Source organism: Myzus persicae, unplaced genomic scaffold (assembly GCF_001856785.1).
Source record: "Myzus persicae strain clone G006 unplaced genomic scaffold, MPER_G0061.0, whole genome shotgun sequence".
NCBI classification, from domain to species: domain Eukaryota; kingdom Metazoa; phylum Arthropoda; class Insecta; order Hemiptera; family Aphididae; genus Myzus; species Myzus persicae.
In genome coordinates, this window is record NW_019100669.1 from 567,194 (window position 1) to 579,836 (window position 12,643).

General features: G+C 31.5%; 1 protein-coding gene across 1 annotated transcript; it reads left to right on the forward strand.

The window, feature by feature from the left end:
* Positions 1 to 680: 680 nt before the first annotated feature.
* On the forward strand, positions 681 to 9,839 carry LOC111040215 (podocan-like protein 1). Its single transcript, XM_022324036.1, has 2 exons — positions 681 to 935; positions 7,126 to 9,839. The coding sequence occupies exon 2, from the start codon at positions 7,236 to 7,238 to the stop codon at positions 9,180 to 9,182; it is 1,947 nt and encodes a 648-aa protein (XP_022179728.1). The 5' UTR covers positions 681 to 935; positions 7,126 to 7,235; the 3' UTR covers positions 9,183 to 9,839.
* Positions 9,840 to 12,643: the final 2,804 nt, after the last annotated feature.

Here is a 12,643-nt window from a genome sequence, read left to right on the forward strand (position 1 = left end):
TAATCTATACGTATTCTACAATGTGATAACTTGTTTATTGATTATATTATTATAATATGTTATTGTTATAAAATAAAATACGAATACAACTTTTTTTTCTTTCGGCGATCTCCCTGGTGTTTATTAATGTGTAAATTGGCCCTCCAACTACAGACACGTTCACCCTGGTCTATATTATAATAATATGATATACTATTTCAATAAAGTAAAATATCATAAAGATCACGACGTGTTATTATAAATAATTCGAGCTTTGGGTGTTATATAATATAAAAGTATAATAATATAATATGTACTTGAGAATAATTATTAAGAGGGCAGTTGCGGGTTACACAAATGCCAAACAGTGTGCACCTGCACTGGTGCATAATAATTATTATCGTATTTTTTAAAACGTTCCTCATTTCGACAGTAATCCGATTGTCGCCACGGACAATTATTCAAAATCTACAACACACACACACACACACACACACACACACACACACACACACACACACACACACACACACACACACGCGAGCACACACACAATATTATATACTTAGGGGAACCATCTCACCGCCGCAGGGTAAACCGACGGCTATACACTGCGCGCCCCCAGTGGCAGCCGACGGGACCGCGTCGTATATATTATTATTATTATTATTATGGTACGCCGTGCCGGGGACGAACGCTGTCGCTGTGCCCGTAGGACATTATATCGGATCAGTCGACTCCGGACCACGTTCTCGTGCGAACTACCCCGCAAGCACAGTCACCCCGGTCGACGCGTTTCACTCCTCACCCGCCGACGACGACGACGGTCGGACGTTCCAGACGACCGCGGCCAGCGACGAAATAATAGGGTCACGAGTCATGACGCCTCGAGGAAAACGTCAACGACGGTCATCGGACACTTTTCGGCTCTCCGTTCGTGTGGCACACGCTAAAAGGTATGAGCACGTCTTCATCGCGACGATGATTACGAATTGTAATAAAAATAACGGAATGGTTTTGCCGACGCGGTCGTGTCGCGAATCTGAAATATGAGAATCGAATGTCTTAAAATCCTACTTGCGTGTAGTATACAAGTTTTTACGTATTTATTCCTCAGTCACAATACTGTTTATACGTCTGAGAGACGCGGGAGACTGGGAGAGTACCTATCTTACGAGTCCAAACACTGCCTGAAATAACCTCCCAGATAATAAAATAAAAACGAGTGGTAGTATGATGGTATTTGATTATAATATATTTAAAAAAAATGTATTGATAGCGATTATCGTATTAATTGCTTATATTATTTGGGAAAATAACTGTTGAAATTATGTCTATACTGCTTACGATAATAATATACTCGTACATAGTATGTAATTCAAAGTGGGGAAACTTTAGATAACCACATAATAATAATAATAGTATCATAGTATAGTTGTTCGCTGGTATCATTGGTTATACATTTTTAAGATCTGCATTACGTAATATTACATAAATTATTATATTGTAAACATGTTTTAATATTTTTCCTAGTTTAAAAAAAAAATATATTTTGTATGATAAACGAATTAAACAAATACTAATAAATGTTTACTTTTTCATCGTGCATAATTTAACTTTAACTGAACTAGTGATTACTAAATTGAATGGGTACTATCACAATATGATTAATTTGCTTTATAATTTATAATTACAAATGTAGGCTAATAGCCAATGATGTCAAAGCTTTACGTTAAGTAAAAAAAAAATTTATAATCAAAATGTATAATAGCAAAAATAATTATATACAGGTATATAATATTATTTATTCATATTTAATTTTACTAATATATTGAACATTTAAAATACAATTTTCAAAAATATAAAAATAAATTAATATGATTTTAGTTTTATCAATTATTTACTCAATATAATTTAACTAAATATTAGAACAGTTAACTTAGTTTACAATTATTATAGTCTCTGTATCACACATTTTGTAATACAAATTATTTTTTTATCCTTTGTCAATAAGATTGTTTATTGAATAGTAAATTTATTTTTACGTACCAATTTATTATAATTTATTTCTTATGTGAAGTATAATTAATTTTAAATAAATTATTAATTTTCAAGACAAATAAATGTTCAATGCACTGTACAATAATAGTGCTGAATTATATAAATAAACAACAATTATTTAAAAATGTATAAGTTTTTTTTACAGCATTCTCAGAGACAATATTTAAAATAATTTTTGTGACACGCTGTAGTATTTTTAAAAAGATTAAAGTTATTTAATAGGCTATACAAAATACTGAAAATGAATAGTTTTAAATGTCAAAAAGTTATCCATCAATTTTTTTATAAATATTAATAATTTATAAATTATCACGAATTTAATAAATAGTGTTTAATAATAATTTATAACTTAATTTATTTTTAGATATATAATATATATTGACACATTTCTATTGATAATCATGACATGTAGGTACTTAATAATAAATACAATTATGTGAATTATATGAATATTATTTAATAAATTAAATATACTATATTGGTGTGCTGGCACTTTACTTAATTTTGTTTTTATACATTGAATTCAACATCTGAAGGTAGTTCTAAATAATTAACTTCACACGATACAACAATTTTAAAGTTATCTCTGAAACAAATCGACTTTGAGGTTTTCAATAGATATATTTTACATTTTGTGATAAAACATTGAAACGATTGATAGTAAACGACGACCGTAAATATCTAGAGGCAATGGTATAACGGCTGTTAGATCCTTCCAATGTTAATCCAAAGTATCTTTGGCCTCTATAAATAAACGACAGAGACGCGAATAGTGGCACAATGAATGTGGTAATGTGGCCTCCTTTCGACCCAAATCATCAATTGTATCAAATGGTGAATGGTTTTGAAACCAAATCTAGAAGCCTAAGATTATCTAACCAGAATTTTAATTATCAACCCCAACAGCCCAATTCGAGGATTTTGAATATAAAATTAAAATAAATTAAATTACGTGTTTCATTTGCTTGGTGTTTTTCCTTGGACATCATAAATTTTGGAGCAACCTAAAAGCGGCCACTAACACTGACTATAGCTGTTTGCCGAAAACATCGGAAAACATTGTTGCAATAACTGTGGAAACTTTTAGCGTGAGTGAATTTTGGTAATAAAGTTATTCATATTTTCATCGTTTGAATAATTACTGAGGGACCATGGTCGCTGAACGAGTGGCGTAACTTTTTGGTCGAGTGAACATTTTGTGGAGCAGTAAAAACCAATTAAGACAAAACTTACTTGCGGTAATAAATCGCGACTAAAAATTAGCATCGGCCGACGTTATATTTTGCTTCCAAAACCATAATATTATAATAATATCTCTTTCTATCACAGCTTCTTATAAACATAATAATATACCGTATGGTAATAATGCGTAAGTAAATATAAGTGTATTATGAATACAAGCATATTATACGTCATATTTAATATTTTCATCGTAGTATAATATATTATATATACATACACTATGATGAAAAAGTACTATATAAATATTTATACGGAAAGAGTGAAATAAAATGTGATGGTTTAAAACTGATTCAATAAAACTTACTCGGCGAAGCAAAGTTTTGGTCACCGGAAATATAAAAAAGAAAAAATAATTTAAAATGTTTATTGATAAATTAATTAAGAGTTACTCGTATATAATAAATGTTATTAAAACGGTTTTTGTTGTTTTTGAATGATGTATTATTATGTACAGTCCTCTCTTAAAATCAGACTTATGCTTGATTGGATTATTTTCGTGCTCGGCCAACTTTATAACCAGATTTGTAATACCTTCGCCATGTATATTTTTTTCTCCTTTGCACAACAAAGCTTTGCATTCCCATGAGAGGGACACGACTTTTTCTCTCCTTTTTATTTGTCTTGGTCTAGATGCGTTCTCCCCCCGCCTTGTCTCTTCCAAACAAGAGTCTTCCCGATTCCGGAACCAAGTCGCGCTTCCTATTCGCCTTTACACAGTTTGCATACGAAATTCATTTCTCAATTCTAGGTGGGAAATTGTTCTTTATTTCCCCCTACTTGATTTTCATCTCATTCTCTTGTACTAACTCGCTCGATCCGAGGGCTTATAAACTAAGCTTGACGCAATGCACGGGAATATATACTCGCGTGGCGTTACCGATGGGATAAAAATGTATTGGAAGCGCGTCTGCATCCGACGGGCGCGAAATTGAATTCTGGTTTAATCGCATTTTTATATGCATATACATCTATGCCATATATTACGGACTTAAGTATCGCCGAAGAGGGTAAAAAGTCTAAAAAGAATTAAAAAGATGTAGATAATAATACTATAAAACTCGATTGAGTGTCGTTCAATTCACTAAAAATAAACAGTTTGATGAACGGTCCTTTTCAAGTTTGAGAATAAAAATATCGACATTTTTTTAATACAATTACATTATTTTTTTAAATATTAATTTACTGTACCTATACCTACTGTAAATGTAAAACAATGGGCCGTGTATTGTTGTGAACAGCGTTTGTGTTTAAGCTGTCATATAACCTTGCAGCGATCAATAAAATATACTTCATTTATCAAACGTAAGCTATACAAATGAAAATTATGGTTACAAAAATTAAAATAACACCCAGTGACAGACAATAATAAGAATGAAGTATTTATTTCATTATGACTTACGGTAGTAAGATTGATTGATTGATTGTTTTATTATTCTTTATTATTATAGGTGTGTACTGTGTAGTATAGTGCGTGTAATAAACATGACAACTTTCAAGCTAATATTTACATTGCTGAATTTTCTAAATAATGATATCTGTAAACTAAATATTGTTCTTAAAATGTAAAACATTTTTAAATTAAATAACAACTGGCCATCGCATTGTTGCAGTTTAATAGTGCTCGTTTGTAATACAATATCTATTGCAGCAATAAAAAAGTTGGCCCAGCCACAGTGATATGTTACGTGTAGGTACTCAATGCGCGTCAGATATAACGAGATTGTATTGTGCGCACAAAAGAAAGAAAATTTTTTTAAGTCTTAAATGAATATTAAGTATGTATTCATGTGTTGAATTTATTATGTAATGTAGGAACCCACAATAGACTGACTTTATTATGCAATTATACGTACACGTTTTTCAATGTTCAGTTTATGTTTATGAAGGGATATCTCATATTATAGTTTAATACTTAATGCACAATGTAATACAAAATACATAATAATACAGATTACAGAATTTGTTTAATGTTCATTAGGCAAATTATTTTTAAAAACGGTAGACACTCAATAATTATATGCTTGTTTACGATAAAAATATATATTATATACACGTACAGGTACCAATCAAAATGCAAATGTGCTGCAGGTATTTATTATAGTACGATGTGCGTGCCGTGTTAATGATCATTCATCGATTTAATTAACCCTATTATACGTATTCGTTGACACGCGTGTGGGCTGCGTGACATGCCATTTTCAGTCTTTCTCCATTCATAAATTACTAGATTATGTGCGAGTTTACATACCGAGTATGTAGTGTATGTATCTATACATTTTTAGAATGTTGGGTTAACAGGAAGACGGGACTTAAGTATTTCGGTAACTTAAAGCCAACCGAAACTTTGAATTTACATTTTCACCAAAACACGCGCATCAGTCACCTTAGGCACCCCTCGAGCGACGGTTATGCAAAAACTTTTCAAACGCAAAAGAAAAGTTGCCCCGGCAATCCGTCATTCGTGCAACCCGACGCTGTACCCTGCGACATCATGGTCGCCGTGATAATATAATATTATGTCGTGAATATTAATACGCCAACCGAGTTGGGGATGTTTGGAACCTGCGTCTAAACGCCGTGACACATACAGTATACACGACGATAACATTATAATTCAATTAACGTAATGCGATTGTAATCGGGACTAAATTAAGCGTAGACAGTTTTAAAAAGACCGGAAAACGCCGTGGTTTAAAAACACAGCTAAGCTCACAGTGATAATATCATAATAACACACCTACACAAGATCGATCCTTTGCAGATAGTACGAGCTCACAAAAAAATGTAACCACCATGTGTTAATTGATTTTTAATTCGAATTAAATAGTAGGTATCTGTGGGTATAATATGTATTGTTATAACTTATAACTGCATTAGAATGGTTAACTCTATACTGTAAATAATATTAATAATATTTAACGATCGTGGTTTAAATATTTACCAAAACGTTATTCTAACGATACAATTAGGGTTGGCTTAAGCTTAAAGTTAATAAAAAATTCACGCATTAAGTATTTCCACCCCTTCGGACGTACACCTCCGCAATGTATGTATATAAAGATAATTGTATACTTTCAAAAATTAAAAGCTGACAATCTTACCCTTAACCAAAATTACCAACTATATAGTTTGTAAGGGTGGCTAAAGTATAATGTGAAGCCCAGTGATAAAAATGAATAATTACGCATTGTTATACATCCGGTATAAAAGTTAGGTTTACTGTATGTTTTGTTGCGATGTATGTAACTCTTTATAATTATGATGATGATGACGTGGACACAGAACAATAGAAGAAACCGCTAGGTTTCAATGATTTTGCCCGAGCTTACGTAGGACTTCGTTAAATAAAAATTAAATGAAATTCATGTTGTGATGTGGGTTTATTATTTTGACCATTGTTATAGCCTTCATAAATACAAGTATATATAAAATTGTATAAATATATATATATATGAGCTGGTAATACGCAACCGTCGAAAACAAAAGGGTCAAATCAGACCAACCCCATACTGAGAGTAAAAATTACGTTAGGGGGTATTGAAGGGGAGAAACTATTTCGAAAAATAAAAACAGAAATATGTCATAATCATACCATTATTGTATATATATATATATATATATATATACCATTATTGTATATATATATATATATATATATATGATTGGCATAATACGCAGTTAACGTGTTAAACGTATATTAATATAATATAACATATGGTATGATGTACATATTTATTTATTGTTCGAAATCGTACACAGCAATTGTAATTTAAATACGTGTAATTATATTCACAAAAAAATAATATATTTTTTTTAATTAAAGTATTTATTTTATATTTACAGATATATAGAATGAAAAAAATTTGACCGAAGGTTGTTTTTGCGGTATAGGAATATCAAGGAAATTCAAATAATTAGCATGGCGGCTGTGAAGTCGTGAGTGCGGACGAACAATGGTAGTGATCATAAACGCTATCGTAGTTTCTTTACTGTCAGTAATCGTTGCAGAAATCCAAAAAGAATGCGTTTTGGAGTTGCCTACAAACGGCTCGCGCGATGTTTACTGTGATGCCATACCGTACAAAGTCGACTTGACTCACACTAACGGTATGACTAAATTGGATGTATCGCGAAATAATTTGAATGGGATTTATTTCGCTAGTGATAAAAACATTACGTTACCTACGCTCGACTTGTCCAGAAATAACATTCTAAATCCTTGCCACGTCGCTATTGGTAATATGGTAAGGGTCGATTCAATGATATTATCGTTCAATAAGGTACACAATTTCTCAATGTGCACAGACATAAGAAATCTAACGCTGAGTTGGAATTATATTAAGTCATTGAATAAAACCGATATGGTAAATGCGTCTTCTTTGGAAGTTTTGGATCTTGGCAATAATTTTATCTTATGGATTGAAAATAATACGTTTGTTGGAATGCCGGATCTTCAATGGTTGGACTTACGAGGTAACGCGTTAACAAGAATATCAGAAAAAACCTTACCAAGTACTACATTGCGATATCTCGACGTTTCCGAAAACTATGATCTCGACCGTACAACAGTGTTTCAGCCATTTGAAAATCTAGTTGAATTGAACATTGCAAAAAACGCAGAATTAGCACCTGTTGTCTTGGGTTCCGGTCCAAGACTTCAAGCATTGGATGCTTCACACACAAATCTTACAGAAGTTCCAGTCACGCCAGCTCCCCTGTTAGGCTCACTCATTTTGAGCGGCAATGCGATAAAAGCAGTGAACAGTGGTGACCTAGATGGTTTTCCTCTTCTCCATTTGCTTAACATAAGTGGCAATCGTATTTCCATGGTTGAAGACGACGCATTTGGTCGGCTGGATTTACTGACCGTGTTGGACTTGAGTGATAACTTTTTGGAAACGGTTCCAAAAAGTCTTCCAGGAAGCTTAGAAAGATTAAATCTAGAAGGTAATAGAATACAGAACTTGAGTGTCGAAGACTTTGAGGGTTGCAAACGACTGAAAATATTAAATGTTCGGAGAAATAATATTCGACACATACAGGACCTTACATTTGCGTCTTTATTATTTCTCGATGTTTTAGATTTATCCGAAAATCCAATTAAAATGATCACTAGAGAAATGTTAACAGGTCCAGTAAGATTAAAAGTCTTGAAACTGGAAGGGCTAACGGCACCAGAAACACCAACGTTCCCATTCACAGATACACGTTACTTGAACCGCATCCAATTGGCGCACAGCAAACATCTAGCTACAATCCTGTTAAACGACAGTGCTGTACTGTCATCTTTGTTTCAGCTTGAATATTTAGACTTAACGGAATGTGATGTGATTTCACTTCCCAACCGTTTACCTTATCATATGCCCAAAATTAAAACATTAATTGTGAACGAACTCAAGCGCGTCGAATCGTGGCTCAGAGACTGGCTGTGTGAGATCCACGCATCCGAAGACCGACATTACAAGTTGAGTAAAACTGAATTGAGACTCAGGAACTACCTGCCGCAAAAATTCAAGTCCACTGTGGAAAGTGTGCAATGTAGACAAAATAATGGCAGTGTTCAACAGGTGTTCGATTCGGAATACTGTGCCACGATTACAACGACTCTGACTTATCGAGTCACTACGACTACAACAGAACAGACAGCAGTATTTGCACGACTAAGAGCGAAAAACGATCCGAAGAATGCACATGCTGTAGTGAAAACCACTCATCCAGGTATGATTGTTTTTGGGTGTATTGTATTATTGTTGGTGTTTTTGGCGTGTGGTACTGTTTGGGTTGGAATGAGGGGCGACGCACTAAGGAGGTTACATTGGAGGCAAAACACAGCGGATGTGGATTACCAAAGCATCGAAATTAAGAGCCTGGAAAGTTTAAACCACGTAGAAAGGTGGTGAAATAAGTCTGAAGAATAAACTGTTTATAAGTATAAATTTAAACTTGTATTTTTTTGTGATGTTTTCAATGTTTGAGACCAAAGCCGAAATGGCGCAGCGTAGCAAAAATGTATTGTTTAAAAAATAGTCATTAATTCATTAACTATAACTAATTAAACTCAAAAATGCTATTGCTACGAATAGTAAATAAATACTATGTACGATAGATATATAAATTTAACAAATGTACCTATATTGATTGAATGTCGTTTGATAAAATGTCAACAATATAATTGTATTTGTATTTGTAATAATTTATGTTGCTGTGTAATCATATAAGTCGATTGTGAAAATGTGTAAAAAAAAAAGAATGTAATTTTAAATACTGATATATTTTTAGTATCATTTTCTGTAATTGTGAATAATATGATGTTTTCATAATATTTTGAATCATGTATCGTACATCGAATGTTAATGCTACGCTGCTGAGTCAAATGCATAAGAATATTTGAATGCATTTGATTTCTATTAAACTACATTGTTTTAATTATTTAATTATAATTTCATGATGTATTATTGTAACTGACATTTTGTACGACTACATTATTATTAATTATAATAGACCCGACGTGTAAATATGACTTTAAGTAGATTAAACGTGGAAAATTATTATTGTTATTATTTTAATTTTTCATATTATTTCGTTCCTTTAATTATCAGTTTTAAAAGAAGAAGCAACAGGAGAACGCAGGGGACGGGGTTATTCGTCCGACGGATATTCTGCTCATATATCTGTATATATATATATGTATTTCAGTTAGGCGTATTTTTTCGCTTTACTGTTAATGATAAAAAAGTGTTACAGTGCTGTTTCCTCTATGTTGAGTAATTGATGACAACTACCGGGGCCAGTTGGCGTTGATTTATGGAACTTTTCCAGGGTCTGATTATTTCATGTCTCCTGCCGTTCTTTCTCCGAACGAAGGCGAACCAAATTTATATATATATATATAAAATACGAAAAAAATATATATATTTACGTATATACATAATACATGTACTACAATAATACGCAAGCTAGCACAATGCAACATCTTATCCAGGTCACGTAGACAGCGAAATTGTCGGGTTTAGCTTTAGCCGCAGATAGAAAACCCATTTCTTTTTTTTTTATCTCAGACATCACAAAACATTTTTCTCCGCCGCCCGTCGAACGGAAATTAATCATGAGATTTTTTAATTTTAAAAAATAACGTTATTAAGATAGTAATTATAATATACATTTCAAAAATCATAAAGATATTTAATAATTAAATATTTTGTTCAAAGTTATACTTTAGTAGTTATGTAAAAAAAGTTACGAGTTCTCTATATTGTTGCCATTTTTTTTTTTTTTTTATAAAAGAAAATATTGAAAAAAATATATTGTTTTGTTCATTTTATAAAATATTTTACTATTAAAAGACTTGTTCACCAATATGAAACACTTTATTCGTAGGCTGTAGTAGATACTTTTATTACAGATTTTGATTAATTACTTTCAAATCAAATATTTAATTTAATTCTCAATTGGTACATTGACAATTTGTGAAAAATTTTAATTTATAAAACTAAAACTTTTAATCAAGTTTATATTTGAGTAAATAACAAAATAGTTTAAAAGAATAAAAAGGTATATTAACGTTGTGTGTTTAATAGAAAATTTAATGTTAGCTATTGTTATATTATCAACTGAATAGGTACGAGGTAGGTGGTTTATTTACATTTTTCAATACAAATTTACAATGACTATTTTTTTTTTTTATACGAATGTAAATAAAATCAGAGAATTTGAACATATATAACATTAAATGATGTATTCAGTTTAAATATATTAGTTTATATATATATATTCAAGTTAAATATTTTTTTATCAAGTTTATGTAGCTCACAAATAAATCAATAACAATTATGAAGTAAAGTATATGCACCTACTATTTTCAAACACTTTCAGAATTTGATATGATAAAATATTAAATAAAATCCAAAAAATGTGTCTTATTATAGATACCAAACGATTATTGAGAGAATCATTAATATGAATACTGTTATATCACTATACAGCATATTATACAATGACGACGAAGCAAAAACCAGTGATTTTAAGGCGTTATGACGACATCAGTTATAGGGTGGTATAACTATTATACTGTATGTGTATTCAAATTAATATTTATTTTATCGTCGAACACTCGTTTGAAAACAACTTTCAAACTCACTCTCAAAACTTTTCGGTGGACATTTCTTCGGAGCGCTAATGGTTGTGGGACATTTCTTTGCAAAAATCAATCGCAGAGGCTAAGACAATATTGAGTAACAACTGCAGTCGGCCCACACGGGTATACCATCTCGATCTGTATAATAATACGACCAATTGCTTTCTCAATTCTCTGTCTGTGTGTACGAATTCGCACAGTATATCAACTCCGACGATATCCAATTTCATTTCCTCGGTTATTCCATATTTATTCCATTCAACTCATAATTAATTGTTTCGTTAATGATTTATCGTTTAAATATGGTTCGGCAGTCATTTTTCGAGTTATTAAAGTGTCAAGTTATAAAAGCAGCGATAGCTCTCTGTACATAAAATATTGGATTCATTTTCATGAAGTTTTGAATAAAGACAATAATAGAAAAATGTGGAATCCAATAAATCACTTTAACCGTTATTTTATTAATTATTTAGAAATGAAACATTGTAAATTGTTACCAGTCTATTATTAACTTAAATTAATTGGAAAGACTTTAAACGTTCAACACTCATGTCTGACTATGAGTGTTGACAGATGATATTAACGGAATATTTATTTATAATATGATTATGAAATATGATCCGTTATATGTTTATTTTATAATCACAATATTAATGCTGAATCCCCACGTTTCAAGTGTTCAAAAAACAGATTCACTTTAAATAATTTTTTTTTAATCTAATCTCCACCTATCCAGCAGGTAACAAATCAAGTTACCTTAAAAACTGTACTGGAGAATGATAATATCTTTTCATTTTTTTTTTTTATAGTCATTATATTGTAATACGTTTTGGAAAAACATAAAAATCCGGAATATACATAAATCACCCGGCCGACAGTGTGGAGTGTTTAATGAGTCAGGTACAGGTTGGGAAATGAGCCCGAGAGGGGTGAAGGGATAAGGGCGTTAGAACATAGTTAACGTTTTAAAATAATTTTCAATAGGCATCAAGCATAAAATATTTATATATATACGAGTATATATTATAAACCCTGTGAAAATAAAGGAGAGATATTAAATGACGTGGACCATCTCATTAATCATACTCGGCCGATTCGACAAACACGAAGAAAGAAGAATTTTCAAATTTTTGTACTCAGCAATTTTTGGAAAATGTATACATTCAGGTGCAATTATATGTACTTAGGTATGTTAGTATTTTAATATTAATATATTATTAAGATGAT